We start from the raw sequence: 23,619 nt of genomic DNA, 5'->3' as shown, positions 1-23,619 counted from the left end.
TGTTAGGGTTCAAAAAGTCCACTAAAGGACTATATAGTCACCAAATATTCCAAACCCCTGATAAGTAAAATTAAAAGGCCCTGGATAAAAAGCGGAAGCTAAATAAACCTGAACTTATACAATAGCTATTAAAATGATACATAGCGATGTTAATGTAGTCACTAATAAGGCATTAAAGTTGATTTCCTGATAAAAATGGTCAACCAGATTTATAACATTTTATCTAATGTTCATTAACATACCTTTTTGTGGCTGGTGCATCGCTTACAAGCCTAAACAGAAGATGAACCAATAACCTTTTTTTTCATTTTTTTTACAAGACAAGACAAAACATATATGACATTGTTCATAAGTACATGATTGTTCATACATATTAAACAAAGGTGTCCATAAAGTTTTAAATAGTTTTGTAAACGTTTTTCTTTACATTTTTACACTCCTCCTCATCATCATTCATCAACATAATCATCATCTGTCATCATCATCACAACCACCATCATCCTGACATTATCATCATCATCATCATCATCATCATCATCAGACATCATCATCATATAAGATATTATTCTTAACATTATCATCATTATCATCAGACATCATATGACATCATCATCATCTGTCATCATCATCACAATCTCCAGCATCCTGACATAATTCTTAACATTATCATCATCATCATCATCATTATCATACATCATCATATAAGATATCATTCCTAATATTATCATCATATTCAACATCATCATATGTCATAATCACAATCACCATCATCCTAACATTTTTTCTAAACATCATCATCATCACTATCATCTTACATTATCATCATCTTCATCATCATCATCATCATCATCATCATCATTATCATCATCTTCATCATCATCATCATCATCATCATCATCATCATCATCCTGACATAATTCTTAACATCATCATCCCCATCATCATCTTCCTCATCCTCATCATATAAGATATTATTCATTATATTATCATCTGACATCATATGACATCATCAACATTATCAGCATTATCATCATTATCATCATCATCATCATCATAAGCCATCATTATCCTATGTCATCATTTTCATCTGATATCATAAGCAGATATTAAAAAAATTGCCAATGCCATGTAAAATTGTATATACATAAGGACAGATACACTGAGACACTGATGCAAAAACAATAAACCTATGACATCAAACAATACAAGAGCAAAACCAAATAAACTGAAACAGAAAAAAACACCAAAAAACACAAAACACAAAACATTACAGGGGATGGGGGAACAATTCTAGGTCATTTTATTTTAACTTAAGCCTGGCGAATTAAAATGTATGAAACATTTGATGATTATTATTACAGTGAGGAGACGATAAAGTACAATAGATGTATATATGTATAGAACAAATATGTCATATTAAGTCATATTATAACTGCATCCAGTTATCTATTTGATGGTTTAACTCATCTTTATTTATTTAATTTATTCTGTTTAGACACAAGGATCTTTTGTGCGTTTAATTCAAATTTCATATGATTTTTGAGACTAGTCAGATTAAGGTCTATTTCTAGGCATTAGTTTTATATATGTATTGTTTTATAAGTAGTATTATGATGTTTTCTATATAAAACTTTGTATGGTTATATGTGTGTTTACCACAAATGAGTTCTTGTTTATCAAATCTTAGTGTAAGGTTTTTAGTTATAATATTTGTTTTCAGCTCGTCAATTAGCCAATCAACTTTTTCGCAATCCCATAGCACATGAACCATTGTTTCAGGGTGGATTTTACAGAAAGTGCAAAGGTTATTGTGTGATTTGCCAATTTTGAATAAAAATGTGTTTGTAGTGAGGATTTTGTGGTTTATTCTGAACTGTAGCCACTGTAGTTTGGAGTTGGTGGTGGTTTTAAAAGGACATTCATATATTTTTTTCCATGTTTCTTCATCTATATTATCATTTAAGATCCATTTTCTTTGAGCAGTAGGTTTAACATTATTTTTAATTAATATTGAATATATGTCTTGTGCTCCTTTACTATTTCTAAGTATTAACTTAAGATTGATAGGTATATTTGGAAAGATAACTGCTTTTTCTGGAGTAAAATTGTGATGATTTTTTTCTTAAAAAAATGATGCACAGCATTCTTTAGGCCTTGGTATGTCAAATAATTAGTGTTTATGTTATATTTTTCTTGAAATTCTCCAAAATGGTATAGTGATCCATCCTGTTTAGTAATGTTATATACAAATTGTACTCCCTTTTTGAGCCATGAATTTTTGACTGTAAATATTCTGTCAATTTTAATTTCACTATTGAACCACAGAGGGTTTTCACGTATATTGGTATTGTATATATTGCTAGAGATAATAGTATTGTACCATGCTTCTAAGACATCTTTCCAAAAGAGGTTACTACAACGTTTAGATTCTTCTTTCAATTTTTCAAGCCCACAGTTAGCTAATGTTACTTTATCAAAATACGTTTATAAAATAGGAGCCCTATTTCCTTCTTCTTTATATACCCGTCTTATCCATGTTGCTTTAAGAGCTGTTATAAAAGATTTAAATGTATCATTTTCAGACCACCTTCTTCATAACTTTTAATGATCACATCTCTCTTTTATTTTATCTGGTTTACCATTCCACAAAAAATAATACAGAATACTATTATTTTTTCTTATATATGTTTCATCAGGATTTGGTAGTGCTATAAATAAATGGTTAAACTGTGATATAAGTAGTGTTTTAACAACTGATATTTTACCTATTGGTGTAAGTACTCGTTTATTCCATGATGCTTTAAGAGATTTTTTTAGTTTTATAAGGTTTTTATTTTCTATCAAAATTCAGTTTTGTAATTCTGTGTAAGTCTACATCATAGTCTATCCCTAGCAAATTGAACGTTGTACTTCCCCATTGTAAATTACAATCTGTTGTGTAAGTGTTTCCACTATATTTTTTGCTGCCAATCCACACTACCTGGGTCTTTGAGAAATTCATTTTTAATCCTGATATTTTTGCATAATAAGTGAGATCTTTTAAAGTTTCATTCAGAGATCTTTTAGAACCATCTAAAATTACAGATGTATCATCTGCGAATTGTGATAAAAGAATTTCATTATCCTGTACAAATATCCCCTTGATTTTATTGTTATTTCTTAAAAGAATCGATAAAATTTCTGCAAATAAAAAAAATATATCAGAAGATACAGGATCTCCTTGACAACAGCCACGTTCTATGCTGAAAAAATGTGATAAGTTTCCCCCTATGTTTACTGCTGAGTGAATATTTTGTTGAAACACTTTTATCCAATTAATTATAGTTGGGCCAAATTTGAAATATTTTAGGGTTTTTGCTATAAAGTTCCAAGAAACAGAGTCGAAGGCTTTTTCAAAATTAATGAGAAGTATAAGTCCAGGAATATCATAGTCTTCTGTATATTGCATAACATCATATATTAAACGAGTATTTTCCCCTATATATCTACCAGGAATAAATCCAGTTTGGTTATTACATATCAATTTGGTTATTATTGTTCATAATCGTTCAGCTATTGCACCAGATGCCATTTTATAAATATTATTTAGAAGAGTAATTGGTCTACAGTTTTTTAATTTGTTACGAGGTTCATCTCCTTTTGGGATGCAAGTAATAATTCCTTGTTTCTGTGTTTCTGATAGTTCAGATATAGTATAACCATAATTTATTGATCTAAGAATAAAATACCCTAACTGTTTCCAAAATACTTTAAAAAATTCAACAGTGAAACCATCTGAACCAGGACTTTTAGTATTTTTCATTTTTTTTAAGGGTTTTTGATAATTCATTAATAGTAATTGGACCTTTTAAACTTACTGATTCAAGGGGGGATAGCTTTGTCACAATATATGTTCTTAAAAGTTCATGGAGATCAACATCCTAAAGTAACTGATTTTTCTTATATAAGTTTTCATAGTAGTTTTTAGTTTCCTTCAAAATTTCTGTCTGATCTAAAATTACAGTCCCATCTTCTTTAGTTATATTAGGAATTATCTTACTAGTAAAGTTACGTGATTCTAGCCCACAGAATTATTTTGTTGGTTTTTCACCTTCACTTATCCACTTGGTCCTTGATCGTATCATATTACCTGCTATCTTATGTTTTCTAATTTCTTCTAATTATTTTTTCTTTTCATCTATGTTATTTAAATCTGTAATTTTAGAAACTGTTCCTAAGTTTTTAATTTGATTTATAAGATCCTTTTCCCTTTCATTTCACATAGCTAGAGTATGAAATGGTTTTACCCCCTATTTCCATCATGAGAGTTTCCAAGAATAATTGATCATTTACAGTCAAGATTATTTCATTTAAAGGAATTGCATTTAAATTATTTATGTTGTTTACTGGTAAAGAGTACTGTTGTTTTATAGAGTCTATAGTAGATTTGATGAGAGTTAAATATTCTAAATAAAAAAATAAAGAGTTATTAAATTTCCATAATCCCCTACCTTTTTGAAAGTTGTGAAATGTTAAGTGTATGACAGAAATAGAATGATCAGATCGGTCACTTGGTTCAATTACAGAAGATGGTAGACTTGGTAGTAACCTGTCAGATATCAATATGCAGTCTAACCGTGCTTGTTTAAGAGGAGTTTTCTTACGCCATGTATATCTTTTAGTATTGGGGTTAAGTTCTCTGAAAGTATCTTTATTTCCAAATTCATCTTCTAACTCTATAACTTTATTTCTTGCATTTGGGTTATTTATATGTTAATAATTATTACAATCTAATTTCGGATCCATAGTAATGTTAAAATCCCCAAATAATATATATTGATTATTACCAAATTCTTTTATAATATTCATTATCTCATCAAAAAATACTGGTTGGTCAGTGTTAGGTCCATATAGTGTTATCAAAGTAAGTTTCTCTCCCTGTATTAGAATATCAAGTGCTAACATATAACCGTTAAAATCATTTCTTACCTGTAAGACTTTATATTCGGAATTGTTGTTAAAAAGTATTGCAGTTCCTCTAGAGTTAGAATTAAAAGAGTTAAAAATACTGTCAAATCCCCAATTCAAACGAATATTTTTTTCCTTGTCTGCTGTGAAGTGAGTATCCTGTAGACAGTATATATTGTACCTTTTCGCTTTTAAATATGAAAACACATCTTTATGTTTAACTAGATTCCCAAGTCCCTGGCAGTTGGCAGATAGAATCGTTATGCTATCGACGACAGACGCAGCGCATGGTATAATAGTAATGACTTAGGCTTGCAATACATATAAACACGAGGGGTAATATACTCACACAAAACAAATATATGCACAAAAGCGATAGAAGATGTCAGAAAGTAGCAGGATGAACACGAAACCCAATAATCTGGTGACAATAATGAATATATAAGTGTTCTTTCTTACAATTAGATGTTACAATAAAACAACTTTTCAGTTTCAAGGACTCGCACAACTAAATCAGCCAATCAGCAAGTGTTTCATTCGTCTGTAGTCCCTATCTAAAATTAGTTCCGGCTAGTTACTGGGCCACTGAGGGAGTTTAATAAGGAACTGATGACAGATTTTTAGATAAATGAAATGCTCAGGTATTTAACTTTTGGAAAATGTATACTTTTGATATATTTCCATGTCTGTGTGCGGATTGGCACAGGGGCAAAATGTATGGAGGCGTTTCTGTTTTGGGTCACCGGTTATGCTTGTAAACTTCCAGTTGTCAACTTCTGGACGCTGTGACACTCTAATATGCCACTAAACCTATCAAAAAAGTCGTTTTGTAACCTTTGCAAGGTATGTATTTATGAATCTAGACAGTTGTCACTGGTGTTGAACTTCAAATATTAAAGTTATTAGCTAAAATGTTTGGTAATAACATATAGTAAATGATTTAGTTGTGCGAGTCCTTCAATGTTGATACCATTTCCAGCGCATTTATGACATTACATACATTAATAGTTCATATATCGATCTAGGTTTCTATGCCTTTGTTTTCTTATTTATATTACTAAAATAGAATACCAGGTATCTTAGTATGATTTCAGTGGTTTCGCATGGCAACATCAATCTTGATTTGTTGAGGCCGGTATGCCTCTTCACAGACTGTAAAGGAGAAATTCAGCTCCGCATGACCTTTTATATAGAAGAGCATCAGACTTGTGATTTCGTTGCATTCATTTAGATTGCAAAAGCTAGAGAATGACTTAATTTAAGTCTGTATCTACATTTATGAAGGTATAAGCTTTGAAGTTTTATTTTATTATGTTAACCTTGCTATGTCCATTTTGATAGTTAATGTACATGTACAAGTTCATTTAATTCAAATTACCTACAGGAATATAATTTCTACTTTTTATAAGGGGTCTTTGAATAAGACTTATAATATGAAAGAAATCTAGAGTGACTATTTAATCGTTAAGGGCTTGTTGAACCTGATGTAAAAGTTTGAAATGACCGTCATCAACATTGTTTTCGAAGCAGTGGCAGAGATGAATAAATGAACCTTCTATCTACACATGTATGTATAAACAGAACGGTACGTAGACATGCTCGGGTATACAAGAAACCATTAATTAAAGTGCGCATTTCTCGCTTTGAGGACATGACACTAATTTGATTTTGCCTCGATTTACATGATGGGTGTCGGCGATAAAGCAGAAATCCCTCCCCTCAAGAACACATAGACATCTTCACTTTGTACTTTTCAAAAATGTCTATATGAGTTTTCCTTTATTCTTATTTTAGATTGAGACAAGGTACGTTTTGTAAATACCTCTAAAACCAATCCTTATTGATCAATATTTTAATAACATACCTCTAATCAAATTACCATTATACAGGAAACATTATCATGGACGTTTTTGCCAGGCAATGAGAATGATAAATAAACTGAAAACCAGCATTTCCTTTTTTTTTAATCTTTATTTCCAATGTTTCATTCAATTTTGGATTTTTTTGAATACAAGGTATGCATATTTATTTACATTATATCACAGAATGCTGTTTTTGGACTGTTGTTTATTATAAGCAACATCATAGTTCATTTATCTCAGATAGATCTAATAAAATAATCTTCACAGCTTCAAAATCAATCTCCATTTTTCATATTTGTGATTTTCTGGATGATGGCATATGCAAATTTATATGCTTTGTACATATTTTGCATAATTGTATGAATGTATGTATACATATATAGATTTTAGAAATCAACATGTATCATAATTGATATGCATAAAAGTTATGTAAAACGATAAAAAATATATTTCAAGAACAATTTGTTTAGCTAGCATGAGTGATGAATTGAATGAGGTTCGCTATTGTAACAGAGGTAATTATTTTTTCGATGCCTTCGGCAGGAGTCTTATCCTGGACCTCTGGTTTACGAGTATTGCTTTCTACCGCATGAGCTAAAAAAAATACTACCAGCCTCCTCAATCTCTTTATGTAAACTGATGCCACCTAACTAACTGACCACTGGTCATTAATGGTCACGTGATGTCTATACATAAATAGTACGATGACCTCATCTCTGACATTATGCAACTAAGCACATGGTAATCAAGTAATGACCTTCTTAAAATTCAATTGATCTTATATATATTACTCCAACATTTATAAACTTTGGCAATCTTAGGCGCTACTCCTGAATGTATGTTTCGATTCTAGAAAGACAGTTTGTAGATGAAAGAAAGTTTCATAGTAGACATGGACACTAGGGGAAACCTGAGCAGGTGTATGGTTGTATAAAGTACATGTGGACAGGTGAGCCTGGCAGGTATATTAAAATAGATTTATATTGGTTACTTAATACAATAAGTATACATATGAAAAGCGTATCTGTAATCACTATATCTGAATTGGGGTAAAAATTCAAAAATGTTGAATTTATAAGGCCATAGCGATTGGAATAGAGAACAAAATTCTTGAGTTTTTTTCTTTTTTTCTTTTTTAAATCTTTAGGTTTGAATCATATGATTCTCTACCCCAACTAAAGCAGCGGTAGTAGCTGCACCTATCCGAAAGGAATGTCCACAGTATTTTGAGCTATCTATACAAAAGACGGACAAGATGTGTCTAACATAGGTTATGAAATGATCTCTTGTTATTGGGTTCAATAAATAAAGGAGATACTTTAGTAGCGCCATCTGTCTCATCTGTAGATATTTAATCATAGAATAGATGCCAATCGCAACAAGCTCGGGATCAGTTGAATTTTCTTTATCAGGATACGTCTACTGTTCGGACGAAAACCGGTAGACGTATCCTAATAAAGAAAATTCAACTGATCCTGAGCTTGTTGAGATTGACACCTGAGTATTCTTAGTTTCCCCTAATTTATACAAAACAGATTATAGACAGAGTATGTCGTGTATTCGAGCCGTGAGTCTCGAGAGATGAGCCACCCAAGAGCCATGAGTCTCAAGGGAAAACCCATGTGCCACACTCGGTCCGATGAACCCCAACTCCACTTAGATACAACCATTCTACCAGGTACGACAGCTGTACAGACCAGCCCAAGAGCCGTGAGTCTCAAGGGTTTCTTCGTCGTGAGTCGTTTAAACAGCCTGATTGTATACTACAAATGTATACTTTTTGAATAGTTAGTAATATAATACTTGGGATCAAAGAACGTAACAATAGCCCGTAAAGCCGAAAGGGTTATTGAGTAGTGGATAGCCCATAAAATCAGATGGCCAATACTATAATGTAAGGGATATATAAGTATTTTAGTATTGGACATTTGATAGGTAAGGTAATAGTATATATATAGTATGATGAACAAGAGGAATAGTATAAGTATGCCTCAATTGTTTTGAGCTTCAGTAAATTATTGCATTGTAATGACAAACCAAATTATTAAGGTAAATGTTAATAATTGTTGAGCACAACTGGTATCATTGTCAAACAATAGAATGATTTGTCCATTACCAATGTCACGTGCAGTTATTGTGAATATGATGTTGCAATTATATTGGAATGGAGATTCAACAAGTACTGCTATTCGACATTGCCCTCTAAGCCTTACTGATTGTAGCTGTAGGAACTCGAATATACCTCTGATAACAATCTGAAGTCCATCGTCCTAAAGTTTTAATGAAGTGATCCTCCACTTTAGCGGAGGCGGCTTCTGTCTCACCTCCGATTCGGAAACTATGTCCTTTAATGTTAGTGTTGCTCCCACCTATACTGATTAAAACAGTGTTCAATGATTGAAGGAATTTGTTCCTTGACAATGGGTTGAGTGTTGTTGGAGATTCTATAAACAAGGGTTGTTTGTCGTATCTCCTGTTACCTATCGTACCTCTGATGGCCAAGTATTCTCTCATGGCAGCAAATGGGCAAACTAGGTCCCCTGTAGCACACAGACGAATGTTGTTACCATGACGAAAAGGATCCGTTTTCGATGCTTTCAACCGATCCCGAGAGCTTGTTGCGATTGACACCTATTCTTAGTTTCCCCTATTTTTTTTAAACGCCCTGCATACTGGTTGGTATCCAGGCAAGGGATAACGAAACCAACCGAACCTGAATTAAAGTATCCACTTTGGCTGTACTCCTGGATTGATGGTATTTAATCATAGTTTTCACTGGACAAACTTGAGGTACATTGTTCATAAACTACAGTATGACGATAGGTCACTGAACATAGTGATGTCTCTAATGCATAGCATATCTTGTGTACCTACTTAAAGGATGATAAATAATGGAGTCAAAAATAAAGTCGGAAATAAAACATCAATATTTGGCATAATTAGTGAAAAGTTTGATTGCTTAAAAATTTCAATAAATAAAACATCACTATTTTGCAAAATTAAACACAAGATATTAAAATAGTGAAAATGTCCATTGGTATGTAATTTCAATACAATAAAACATCAAGATTTCACAGATCACTTCACATAAGAATAGGTGTACCAAGTATATATCCAGGGGTTAATCACCTTGTTGATGAGAAAAGAAGACTAGTTCGATCCTTTGATGTACATCAAAAGAATCTGGCGGTCACGTAACGGTAAAAATCGACAGGCTTTGAAGTCGGCCGTCTCTCCTTTGTAAACTTCAAAGGACAGGTATCAGCCTAGCGATTGGTAAGTTGTTTTACCTGACACCAATCAAACAGCTATCTTCGTGCCTTCAATTTTGCTACGACATATTCCAGGGGTGTAGATAATGAAATTGAGCATAACCACTGGATATTGATAATGGTATATAGTATGTTCTGCAGCTAGGAAGCTGTCTTCGTTACAATGTGGCCATCGAACTAAGCCGAATTCATTGATATCATGATAACATTATATGGATGGAGTAAAGAGTAATTAAAATATAAATTAATTTTAAGTAAGTCCTGGTTGAATTGTATTTTGTTTCAGACCCAAATTTTAAGTGTCTGAAGTGGAAAGTTTCCACAGAATTTAAAAATATATATATGTGGATATTTTAACTACCTTCATGTTTTAAACACGACAAGGTATCCAAACTAATATGTCATGTTCGTTGTTTTGCGTCCTCGAAACATTTGATACCATATGAAGACGATGTCCATAGAATGTGGGGCCACTTAAAAGTGTAATCTCACCGAAATGTCATAATGTTGATAAGGAGTTATGACACTCCCACCCGATCACATTATTCTGACGACGGGCTAACCAAAGAAGTGACGCATGGCTGCAAAAGCATCCTGTATGGCACTTATTTTGTATATCTCATTGAAAATGTGTATAACAATTTAATGTACTAAAACTATTATTTCCTTCTGTTAAGGACAATACAGTGTATTGTAATGATATATCATGCAGTCTTGGTTTCAAACTCTCTGATCTTCATTACATATTTGTTGCAATTACTTGTGTCCACAGCTAAAGGTACATGTATTAATAGGAGCGTAGCTCTCGGTGGCCACCGGCGCCCGAGCATAGCTCTTTAATGGTAACACATACATGCATAAACAGAGTTGCTTATATGCAAAAGAATAAAACACACGCGGATTTGACATTGACTTGACAAACTACACCTTGTAACTTTTTTGTATATATTGGCAGGCTTGATGGTCCAGTGATTCTCTCACCCTGTAGCAACCATGATGTACTATGGTGCAGACCATCGGAGAACTTGTTGACTTTTATACCGCAGTTTCTCCTAGGTCTTGTCGTAATAAGGGTGTTGAATTGGTTGCAGAGTCCTGCTCTTCTTCATTGTCTACTGTTACTGAAGTTTCTGATTGTGATGGGGGGGTCCCAGGAGCTGAAATGTCAAATACAATTCATTTTGAGCAAATAGCATATACTCTGAATGCCTATATGTATATATTTAACATACATTTGTATGTTTATTTCTAAGCAGTCAGTCTTGTACATTGTTATTTTATTCTATACTATTACATGATTTGATATATTTTTCACAAGTTTTATTTTCTTGAGCGAATAAAGTCTTTGAAGGAAGATTTTTTTTCAAAATTATGTCATCTTCTTATTTACATACTGAAAAATTAGCTGTGTGCACTTTGCATGAATCTGCAAAGTCTAATTGGTGTATGCTATATAACCCCCAATACAATTCGAGTTATCCCTAATAATCTAGTTTAAAAAGACAGACAACACCTTTTTAACAGATGAATATTAATACTTATTTCCGATAAAAAAAAAAATGTACAAAGCACACTTTGCAGAAATTTCAACGTGGAGCAACTTCGATCAATCAGAGATTAGAATTACAAATATCCCACCAAACATCACTGTATACAACACTGTCATCACTTTCTGTGTCTTTAGGTTATACGACATAGTCTAAACAGTCTAGTAATGGGGGAATAACCCAAATTGAATAATGTTTACATATTAGGATTTGCATTTAATGTAAATGAATATCCCCCTAATTTTACACAAAAATATATATATTTTGCTGAAAGTGACCTATAGTATAACAAGAATTCCACGGAAGTGGATGTGTCGCCTGCGCAGGAAGCTGGGAGATTACGAAGAAATAGATACATTTTTCATTTCAAGAAATAATGTTAAAAGTAAGCAATAATCATAGATTATGTTTTTGGATGGCATCTTTTTGTTATATAATCTGTTATTCTGGGAAGAATACTCTGAGTTTTAAGGAACTTGCTATGGATACTCATTTGCTCAATTCCAAGTTTAATTTGTATGATTTGTCGGATGGTTTCTCATAAATAAATGAATAAACTTGTGGATTATGATGTTAAACAGCTAGTGTTGTCAATAACATTTGGAGTAAGACGGCATTTCAGAGGATTACACGGTAGGTCAAGTGGTAGATCAAAGCCATCTAGTATACAGTTTTAGTGAAGTTTCTATTTATAGTAACAGTGACCTTGACCTTCGGACCTGAAAAGCAATCCCAAGCAGTTTTGGTAAGGAAGCACTGCATGAAGTTTGAGTTTGATCGGCCCAAGGAAACTCAAGTAATCGCACAATAACAGATTTTCTATTTATAGTAACAGTGACCTTGACCTTTGACCTTCGGACCTGAAAAGCAATCCCAAGCAAGCACTTTTGGTAAGGAAGCACTGCATGAAGTTTGAGTTTGATCGGCGCAAGGAAACTCAAGTTATTGCACGAAAACCTCTGTTTGGACGCCGCCGACAAAGCAACACCTATGTGTCAACAGCTTTCGTAGGCAACACAAAAATTGTATAAACTACAATGTAAATGTCACACAATTTATACAAACCGAATCTAGTTTTGTTACCTTGTTCCTTCTTGTAACAGCATTTGTAGATATTGACTCCTTCAATGCCTAGGAGACCAAGGGCACCAAGGACACCCCCTACCCAACCACCAATGGTTACAGGGGTCAAATGTGTTTAAATTTTTCACCGGGTTCTTTTGAATTACTTTTTTGCCTGTAGCTTACTTTTAGTTCACTTTTAAGATTCCAGTTGTGAGATTAATACCAGGTGAGTGATGCAGGCCCATGGGACCTCTTGTCAATTTCATATAATTTTGCATTTATAATTTGTTTAAGAATAAATTTATAGCCTAGTTATGTGATAAGGTTGTAGGGAAGCCCCCTTTGCCCCTACCTTAATTAATTTCTCTACCCCAGATTTAATTTCTGTGATTTTCATATTCAGTCCGTCAAACTGATGTAAACTAAAACAGATTTGGTTTTAAAAAACTCCCAATATAAAAACAACAGGCCCAGAGGGCCTGTATCGCTCACCTGAATGTGTTTAAAATAATTGGTATGAGGTAAAGATATAACACTCAATGGTAGGTGCTGTAAGTACATATGAAATTTCAGAAAGATCCATCCAATACTTGAGAAATAGCAAGAACAAACTTCAAACAGAGCCCAACCCCTATGCCCCTAGGGGGGTCATACCCACTGTTTATACAAANCCAAGGATGCTTCATACCAAATTTGGACAAAATCCTGTCATACGTACAGAAGAAGAAGGTTTTTGAAGAATTTGCTATGTTTTCCCTAATGGGCCCTGTCAATCTGCCCCCAGGGGGGCCACACTCACTGTTTATACAAAATTGAGTCCCTTTTGCCCAAGATCCTCCAGACCAAATTGGGAAGAAATCCCTTCATCCCTATGGTAGAAGAAGGATTTTAAAGATTTACCTCTATTTCCCATATTGGGGACCGTCCTTCTGCCCCCTTGGAGACCACACCCACTGCTTATACAAAATTGAGTCCCCTTGGCCATAGGATCCTCCAGACCAAATTAGGATAAAATCCCTTAATCCCGATGGTCGAAGAAGGATTTTAAAATTTTAACCTTATTTCCCCTATTGGGCCCGCCCCTCAGGTCCCAGGGGGCGCAACACCCACTGTTTATACAAAATTTGTTCCCCTTTACCCAAGGATACTCCACACCAAATATGGACCAAATCCTTTCATTCCGACAGAATAAGAAGGATTTTAAAGAATAATTTGCTATGCTTCCCCTATTTGGCCCGCCCCTAAGGCCCCTGGTGGGGCCAGACCCACAGTTTATACAAAATTGGTTCCTCTTCACCCAAGGATGCTTCAGACCAAATATGGAACAAATCCTTTCATTCCTACAGAAGAACAAGGATTTTAAAGAATTTGCTATATTTCCCCTATTTGGCCACGCCCCTCAGCCCCAAAGTGGGCCACACCCACCGTTTATACAAAATTGGTTACCCTTTACCCAAGGATGACCCACACCAAATATGGACCAAATCCTTTCATTCCGACAGAATAAGAAGGATTTTAAAGTATAATTTGCTATGTTTCCCCTATTCGACCTCGCCCCTTAAGCCCCTTGGGGGCCAGACCCACAGTTTACACAAAATTGGTTCATCTTTCCCCAAGGATGCTTCTGACCAAATATGGAACAAATCCTTTCATTCCTACAGAAGGAGAAAGATTTTAAAGAATTTGCTATATTTCCCCTATTTGGCCACGCCCCTCAGCCCCAAAGTGGGCCACACCCACCGTTTATACAAAATTGGTTACCCTTTACCCAAGGATGACCCACACCAAATATGGACCAAATATTTTCATTCCTACAGAAGAAGAAGGATTTTAAAAAATTTGCTATATTTCCCCTGTTGGGCCCCGCCCCTCAGCCCCCAGGGGGGCCAGACCCACAGTTTATACAAAGTTTGTTCCACTTCCCCAAGGATGCTTCTGACCAAATATGGAACAAATCCTTTCATTCCTACAGAAGAAGAAGGATTTTAAAGAATTTGCTATATTTCCCCTGTTGGGCCCCGCCCCTCAGCCCCCAGGGGGGCCACACCCACCATTTATACAAAATTTGTCCCCCTTTCCCTAAAGATGCTTCTGACCAAATTTGGTCAAAATCTACTGGGCCGTTCAGGACAAGTAGCGTTTTAAAGCAAAAGTTGACGGACGGACGGACGAACGGACGACGGACGACGGACGCTGCGCCATGGCATAAGCTCACCTTTCTAGGGCAAGTGAGCTAAAAATATGCTGAAACCCGTCATTTCACTAGTATGGTGAAGTGAAGACCCCCTGCCCTACCCTAAATTTCTCTACCCCAGACTTAATCTCTTGTGATTATCATATACAAGACATCAAACTGATGTGAACTTACAAATTGCATCTAATACAGAAGATATAGGGAGAGATTCAGAGTCTTCTTCTCCTTCAATGCCTGTTGATTCAGAAGTCCCTGATTGTGATCTGGTGGTCCCATTGCTGTGTTGAACTGAAATGTCAAATACCATTCATTTTGAGCAAATCATATATCACTCTGAATGCCTATATGAATATATTTAACATATATTTATAGGTTTATTTCTAAGCAGTCAGTCTTGTACATTGTTATTTTATTCTATATTATTACATGATTTGATATATTTTTCACGTATTTTATTTTCTTGAGCGAATAAAATCTTCTAAAGAGTTTTTCAAAAAAATGTGTCATCTTCTTATTTCATGTTATTGTAAAATAATTTTATGAATATAATATTGTACATACTGAAAAATTAGCTGTGTGCACTTTGCATGAATCTGCAAAGTCTAATTGGTGAATGCTATATAACCCCCAATACAATTCGAGTTATCCCTAATAATCTAGTTTAAAAAGACAGACAACACCTTTTTAACAGATGAATATTAATACTTATTTCTGATAAAAAAACAATTTTGTACAAAGTGCAACATTTTGCAGAAATTTCAACGTGGAGCAACTTCGATCAATCAGAGATTAGAATTACAAATATCCCACCAAACATCACTGTATACAACACTGTCATCACTTTCTGTGTCTTTAGGTTATACGACATAGTCTAAACAGTCTAGTATTTGGGGAATAACCCAAATTGAATTATTTTTACATATTAGAATTTGCATTTAATGTAAATGAATATCCCCCTAATTTTACACAAAAATATATATTTTGCTGAAAGTGACCTATAGTATAGAATTATTTTAAGCTACAATGTAAATGTCACACAATTTATACAAACCAAATTTAGTTTTGTTTCCTTGTTTCTTCTTGCTACAGCATTTGTAGATAATGACTCCTATAATGCCAAGGAGAACAAGGACACCAATGACACCCCCTACCCAACCACCAATGATGGCACCCTCATTTCTGAAACATATAAGAACAGTACTTGTGCTTAAGAATAATTTGATATGTAATGATAAATTATAGTTTATATATAACTGTGTAAGCCTTCCATTGCCTTGGCTGCTGTCATTGTAGATGTGATAGTTTTGTTATGTTTGCAATATTAAGTGTTAGGATATATAAGACCTTTTCCCTTATGTTCATTTTTGTAATTCCTTCTTTTACCTAGTTATGGAATGTGTTCTTCTTCGAAGAGCGATAGTGTTTACCTATGCAAATTAGATGTCTTACCATATAAGGTATCATAGTATATGTTAATCAGTCCATAGTAACTTTTGACCAATCAGCGATTACGTCTTAGAGGGGTGTTGGTATTGCCAGCTTCAGTTTCATTTCTCGTAGTGCTGGCAGATTACACTTGTTTGTTTTCGCTTACCCACCCACCAACCCCTGCATAGCCTCTAATTAATTTGCCTCATGATCATGAGTTTTTGTGTAATTGTTGGGTTTTTTTCAGGTTCATGTATATGTATACAGTAACTCATATTTGTCTATTTTGTCGATTTAGAAATCGTTAAAGACCAAACGTTTTTACTAAGAACATTTGGTTCTAAAAATTTATAAAACTAACAGTCATGACTTGTAAACATTTCTTTTCGTGTGACTGTCATACTTTATATTTCTGTTAACAACAGACAATTGTGCCTACGGTAGTTATAAACACACAAGTGTTGTCTCGTCCGATTAGTGAAACATGTTCTTCAAAATATATAACCCCGACTACTTCTTAACTGTAGCTTTACAGCAGGATTTGGGCTGTCGCCAGGCTGCTAATCCCCCTATAATTTTAATTTGACAGAAGTTTTGACAGTAATCGGTGCCTGTTTAAATATGGTTGACATATATTATATATCTTTCTCTTACCCTGGACAGGTGTATCCGCATTTTTACCGGTGTGAGATTTCCTTGTCTCACCCTAGGGTTGAGATGGGGGAATTCCCCTATTCCTAACAATGGCATGACGTCACTTTAACAATACAATGACGTCACGTCAACAATCCATCAACGTCACGTCAACCCTGAATTTAGCATGTAACGTTATCATTACATTGTGCATATGATACACAATCAAAGAACAGGGTAAGAGAAAAAGAATCATTCACCCCCTTGTGGGAGAGATAGTGGAATCTCAACCCTCGGGGAAAGATTCATTAGTTGCCAAACACTCGGCAAAGCCTCGTGTTTGGCAACTTAAGAATCCTCCCCCTCGGGTTGAGATTCTCTTATCTCACCCCCAAGGGGGTGAAAGATTCTATTAGTATCCAGTGGCATGTTGTTTGGATTAGTCTTCACAGAACTGTTTAACCCTTTCACCCCTAGAAACTAATTATGGACTTCTCCCGATTAAAGGATGGAAGGAGAACTATAAAGTTCAATCAAATTAACCCTTTCACCCCTGATTGACTTTTATAGTACATCCATCCTTTGATCTGGAAAAGTCCATAATTAATCTCTAGGGGTGAAAGGGTGAAATTTCTGCAAGAAACCATGGTCATGCCTATCTTGCTCTTGTTAGGAGATGTAGCGCTATTGTCTATATGACTTTGTGGTTGTCAAGGGGTGTGGCAGTTATGTTTTCTTGACAACATTGAAGGACATGTCTGTAAACTTAATGGTGATTGTCAGGGAGCCTGCATGTATCTTTAGTTGTAGTTGTTAGAGAAGAAAGGTTGTATACTTACGGCTGGCCGTCAGAGGCCTTGGTGGACACATCGATTCTAGGCTTAGAAGATGTAAGCATTGTTGTAGGAGGACTGAAACAAAAAGTTTGTCATTATAAAATTATATCCTTAAAAATAAGTATATATTCTAGTAGCTGCTAAGCAATGAACTATGACAGAATCATATTTGACAACACTGAGTAGAAAATGATCCTGATTCAAAGAGTTGGGATTAAGCTTTTGTTAGTTTTGAAATGTGAAATACATTGATTTTCATTGTCTCCTGTAGAGTATTTTAGTTGTCTAAAACATTGTAAAGTTGTCCTGATGAAGCCTCACCTTTAGATGTGAATCTTGTCTGTCTAATAAACTGAACAAAATGCCCAGAGGTCCTGTATCGCTCATCTTGATATTGAAGCAGTCAAAGCAAAATATTTCCATTAAATATCATACTGTTTTACAAATATTTCAATTGCAAACTAGGTAAAGGTCATTTTCATTCTCAAACTTTGTCAGGCTTAACCGCATAAGGAGCTACCAGCCAAATATTAATCTTATATAAATTTCAGTTTTTCAGAAGAAGATGTTTAAAGTGTTTGTCATATTTGACCCCTGTGACCTCGAAAGTAGATCTAGGTTATTTCATTCGCAAACTTTGTTTGCTCCATCCCAGGAAGCTACCAGCCAAATATTAAGATTCTATACCTTTCAGTTCATCAGAAGAAGTTGTTTGAAGTGTTTGACCCCTGTGACCTTGAAAGCAGGTTCAAGGCCATTTTCGTTCTCAAACTTTCTCATTGGCTCTTACCCCAAAAGCCACCGGCTTAATATATATATGACCCCTGTGACCTTGAAAGCAGGTTCAATGCCATTTTCGTTCTCAAACTTTCTTATAGGCTCTTACCCCAGAAGCCACCAGCTTAATATTATGATTTATAACTTTCAGTTCTTCAGAAAAAGTTGTTTGAAGTGTTTGACACATTTGACCCCTGTGATCTTGAATGTAGGTCAAGGTCGTTTTCTTTTCAAATTTTGTCGGGCTTCATCCCAAAAACCTTCCAGACAAATATTAAGGTTCTAAACTTTTCAGTTCTTCAGAAGAACTGGTTTGAGGTGTTTGGCATATTTGAGTCCTGATCTCTTGAAAATAGGTCAAGGTTATTTTCATTCTCAAACTTTGTAGGGCTCCTTCCCAAGAAGCTACATGCCAAATATGATGATTCTATACCTTTCAGTTCTTAAGAAGACGTCGTTTGAAGCTTTTAACATATTTGACCCCTGATACCTTGAAAGGTTATTCTCAATTTTTGTTTTGACTGACGACAAACGCTGCGCCATGACAGGCAGGTGAGCTAAAAACACACTTAGTCAGTGAGACTTGAGTTATGATTATGATCCTACATTAAATGTATATGTTATTAATAGGGTTGTCAAACCGGTCAAATGGTTACTTGAACAATCTTCCGAGTACCCGGTCACTGGGATGTCATAACCTGTACACGGTAGTATGACACTCCATTTGGTCACTGAAATGTCGTAACCTGGAGATGTAAGAATGAAACTCCACCCAGTCACTGAAATGTCATAACCTGGACATTTTAGCCTGACACTCCAACCAGTCACTGAAATGTCATAACATGAACATATTAGCATGACAATCTACCGGTCACTGAAATGTCATAAGCATGACACTCCAACCGGTCAGTGAAAGATCATAACCCGGAGATATAAGAATGACACTCATATCATAACCTGGACAAGATAGCATGTCACTCCATCCGGTCACTGTTTAACGAAGACGGGCTAAGCAGAGGTGTCTACAGAGTAACTTCTTGAGAAAAAAAGAGTAGGTTGGAGAGAACAGAAAAGATTGAGATCCTAAATATTGCCATTGGGCAGCAAATTTATTTTTGTTTTTCCAATATCCCCTCAGCAGAAGACAAAATCTATAGTTGAATAATTGAATAACGTCTTTGCTAGAAAAAGCCAGTAATGGAAATATTTCTCTAAGTTCCATATCAAACATGGTCGTAACATCATTTAGATGTGGACACAAACTGATGATTAAACTACAACAGGGTTGTAGTTCTGATAATTGACGACACAATACACTGTTGTTAATCCTCTGAATATGTGATGCCTGGCTAGCCCGGACAGAAGGTGTGATACATAGACCGCCCTACCAGTTTGACAAAGAATGATAAATTAGAGTTTGAGAACACAGAGTATTATTCAAGGAACAACACTTGGGGTAATCTTAGGTTACTTTACAAAATAGATATTTGGGACCAAGCAAAGAATTTGATAAATGGGGGTCTTCAAGTAATGTTTGAGGAAGTATAGGGTTCCACTGTATATACAGATGTCATATGGTGTACCTGGGTGTGACCGGACTACATCCACAATCCTGCTGCAGAATGGTGCGGTATGGGCAAGTCCCTCTCCGACAGTTACAAGGGTCTGTTCCACAGAAATTAAAGCTGAGGTCACATTCACACCATTGGGGACAGGCAAACTGATCAACAGTTGTAGATTTCACCAGGGATGGCCTTGTCCTGTCTGTAGGTAATTCATTAAAAAGAGACTTGTCATGATTCTGTCCCTGAATCTCAAAGATTGCAGATTTGGCGAAGATAAAAAAAGGTTTTGTTTCCGACAATGAATTACAATTTTTCAAGTGAAATATTAAACAAAAACTTTTCTGTTGTAGTGTTGCCAGGGGGATGTAGTTGTAGAGCCATCAGATCACCTGACAACATTATTAGAGAACTGTGCCCGAGGGAAAAAGCCATAAAAGATTTAGTACATCACACGAGTTCCGACCTACAAAACATGTCAAGAAGTTCCTGCAATAACGGTATATATCTTTTTCATTTTGAATATTTGGCATTAATAAATCAATCAATTCAATAATTTAAATAATGGCTAAATTGTCATTTTCTTTTCTTGTGTGAACTCAATTGATACAATTACGCCAAATTTTGTTGATTGTTTTATTTATGCACTTATACACGTGTGTATTCACAAACGATACAAATTTTCCATTTTGAAGATGAACTGTGATGCTATGTCATATAATAGCAATGAAATGAGTGTACAACCCCCTTACACTTAGCACTTTATGTACTGAGTCTGTAGCTTACTTAACATAAAAAAAATAATCGAGGTCAAAGAGGTCAAACGTCAACATCATTAATATGTTGTGCAACATGTGCTACTCATTCAGTTAAAAGGCATAAAAGCATGTTGAGTTTCTAGCTGCAGTACTTAGTCCATAGCTGACCGAAACCCAGTTATTATACCTCTAGTGAAAATCCTAAAATTGGATTGGTCGAGACAAATTGTTCATTTCACACTGTCACATTCTTTTTTACATTGAGTCGATGGAAGGGTGCTTCCCAACGCCCTAGCAACAAGTGACGGTGTGTGTGACAAGAATAACACTATATCCTATATAATATTTTATCAATAACTCCTGTCGTGACATAAAAAGTGGGTAGTTTTGTGGCAACCAAAGATGAAGTCCCTAGGGGCTGGGCCTTCCTCCGAGTTAATTCTGGTAGCGTGACTGTATCTATTTCTTCATCCTCAGCAACAACATTATTATAATATGCAGGTCTACATATAATATTCAAATATCATGGCATTAGTTGGTTCGGTGTTGCTTAAAATTTCTCACATATTTGACCCTGTAATTTTGAAAGTAGGTGAAGGTAATATATATGAGAAAACGTTTTTTTTCAAGAAGAAGTTGCTTCAAATGTTGACGGACTGAAAGCAGAGGCTGCAACACACAATACACTCCATTCACTTCTGGTGAGCTTAAAAAATGTATCACACATACTTTTCATACAAACAGGTTTCACACAGCTGGTGGCAGTTTCTGAAGTTGTGGGATCCAACAGAAAACTTTCATCCGGACAACGAACACATGTGTCGTTGCCATAATTAACCTGACACATTGAAACTGAAAAATCTAAAACAAAAAGGTAATTAAATGATAAGTGGATGATGTTGAATGTGTTGTTCTAAGGTGGAATAACGAAAGGCTTATTTTGATTTTCCCATTATATAAAGGAATAAAATTCAAGATATTTGCTTGTATACTGTTGTAAGTTTATTATACCGTAATTTGGGATATTTTGTAGTTTTTTGCTCAAAATAGTTAAGTGTCAACACATATGAAAACATTGAAAATTTTGACATTTTTAGATGAAAACAAACTCTATTGATGTGTTATGTATTGAGTGTGTCAATCTTGGCTGGAAAGCGAAAAAAGAAGAAGAAACAAAGGTTTTTTGTTTTGCAGAAGTCAGTAATAGGTAGACTTGGTAACAAACTGTTACGAAGACAGTCTGCTGAAATCGAAATGTCACAACAACAAATTTTAAAAATCGTAAAAAGTTTGTGTTCAATTTTGCCTCATTCACTCCACATAAAACAAAATATCGAAAAAAACGTTAGTAAAAGCAGTCTTTTAAATAAACCGGATTATCACAAAGCATCAAACTTGAATTTTGGCTTTGGTTGTAAGTATTGTTTCATGAAAATCTCACCAACCCAAAACAAAGAATTTTTTGTTTGTTTAATAACAATGATTTTATATATGTGTAATAGGAGAAAGAGAAATACACAGCCATACTGAGCTTTGACTCAGGGACCCTCCAGACTCTAGATGGATGCTCTGACAAATGAGTTACATTCCCTGTACCTGATCTTTGACTCAGGGACCCTCCAGACTCTAGATGGATGCTCTGACAAATGAGTTACATTCCCTGTACCTGATCACTACGGCTGCAATGATATATCATTCGACGATACACAATATATATAGGGAGGACACGACACACCTAACATATTTTTTGTCATTTCTAAACTTAATCCACTTACATCGGATACACCACGCCAAATGAGAGCTCAAGCACGGCATGTACGTCGAAAGAGGTTAATTGTGTGAAACATTTAAAGTCATGTCCATTTTGGACCAAGTCTATTTCTAGTTGTAATATTGTTATTAAAAATGTGCAACATATCTTTCCTCACTGCTTCTACTGTCAATATATGTATTGTGTTAATGTATTGTTACAGCTCTACTGGTCGCCAACAATCGAACCAGTCCAGTTCCACTACATATGCATATTAATACTGTCACTATTATATTGTACGTTGTACATATATCTACCATCATCTTTACCAAAAAAAAATGACGATAGCCTAACCTTCCTGTTTGACCAATACTCACTTCTCTTACAGGAAACAACACCACAACAAAAGCCATTCTCCTGGATAACGTAGTCTGGGCCAGGACATCCCTTCGTCGGGACTGTGGCACAACCAGACATCACCTGGACAAAGAAATACAGAGTTTTATCATTTATTTTATAACGTCATTTACTTTCACTTAGGATGGGAAAGAGTGTTTTTAAATCTGGACAAAGCCAAGAGGCCTTGATGGCATGTATCACAATGGAGGAATATTTCGACAATCATAACAAAATGTTTTCTTTAAAATTGAAACTGCAAATTGGTCTTTTTGGGGAACGGAAAGAACCCAGAGCTAATCCTATGTGGTAACATTTGTCTCTTCATGCCAAACAAGCACATTTATGGTTACATTGTGGTGATCTGAACCGTTTCTATGTTAAAACCAAAGGACTAAGTTGACAAGGGCAAATCATGAGAAAATTATGAAAGCAAATTATGTATAGTGTTTAAACAGTATCCAGAGACTGGACCGTATTTATTGTTAACAAACAAGAATTTAATGTGTAATTTGTTTTAACATAATGCGTTATCTATCATAAAGATTATTGAATACAAAAACAATCCTGGTAACAGTGTACATTAAATATC

The 23,619-nt window shown here is 34.9% G+C and overlaps 1 protein-coding gene and 1 long non-coding RNA gene across 4 annotated transcripts in view; one reads left to right on the top strand and one right to left on the bottom strand.

The window, feature by feature from the left end:
- Positions 1 to 5,638: 5,638 nt before the first annotated feature.
- On the top strand, positions 5,639 to 23,106 carry LOC110458898. The gene is made up of 4 exons (XR_002463836.1): positions 5,639 to 5,790; positions 20,477 to 20,623; positions 21,626 to 21,755; positions 23,020 to 23,106. It is a non-coding gene; the product is annotated as an uncharacterized LOC110458898 (long non-coding RNA).
- Positions 10,107 to 23,619, bottom strand: part of LOC110458896 — a 34,521-nt gene continuing 21,008 nt past the window's right edge. For 2 of the 3 annotated variants that reach the window (XM_021510863.1, XM_021510864.1), the window contains exons 4-10: positions 23,009 to 23,111; positions 21,611 to 21,742; positions 20,145 to 20,325; positions 17,788 to 17,859; positions 15,939 to 16,066; positions 15,062 to 15,175; positions 10,107 to 11,238 (exon numbers count right to left, since the gene is read on the bottom strand). In XM_021510863.1, coding sequence (XP_021366538.1) covers positions 11,117 to 11,238; positions 15,062 to 15,175; positions 15,939 to 16,066; positions 17,788 to 17,859; positions 20,145 to 20,325; positions 21,611 to 21,742; positions 23,009 to 23,111 — 852 coding nt within the window. In that variant the 3' untranslated portion in view covers positions 10,107 to 11,116. The remainder of the gene's footprint in view (positions 11,239 to 15,061; positions 15,176 to 15,938; positions 16,067 to 17,787; positions 17,860 to 20,144; positions 20,326 to 21,610; positions 21,743 to 23,008; positions 23,112 to 23,619) is intronic. The other variant, XM_021510865.1, reaches the window with a different exon arrangement.

Source organism: Mizuhopecten yessoensis, unplaced genomic scaffold (genome assembly GCF_002113885.1).
Source record: "Mizuhopecten yessoensis strain PY_sf001 unplaced genomic scaffold, ASM211388v2 scaffold9847, whole genome shotgun sequence".
NCBI lineage: Eukaryota > Metazoa > Mollusca > Bivalvia > Pectinida > Pectinidae > Mizuhopecten > Mizuhopecten yessoensis.
Note: the sequence above shows the minus strand (reverse complement) of the source record. Positions and strands in the feature narration are given on the sequence as shown.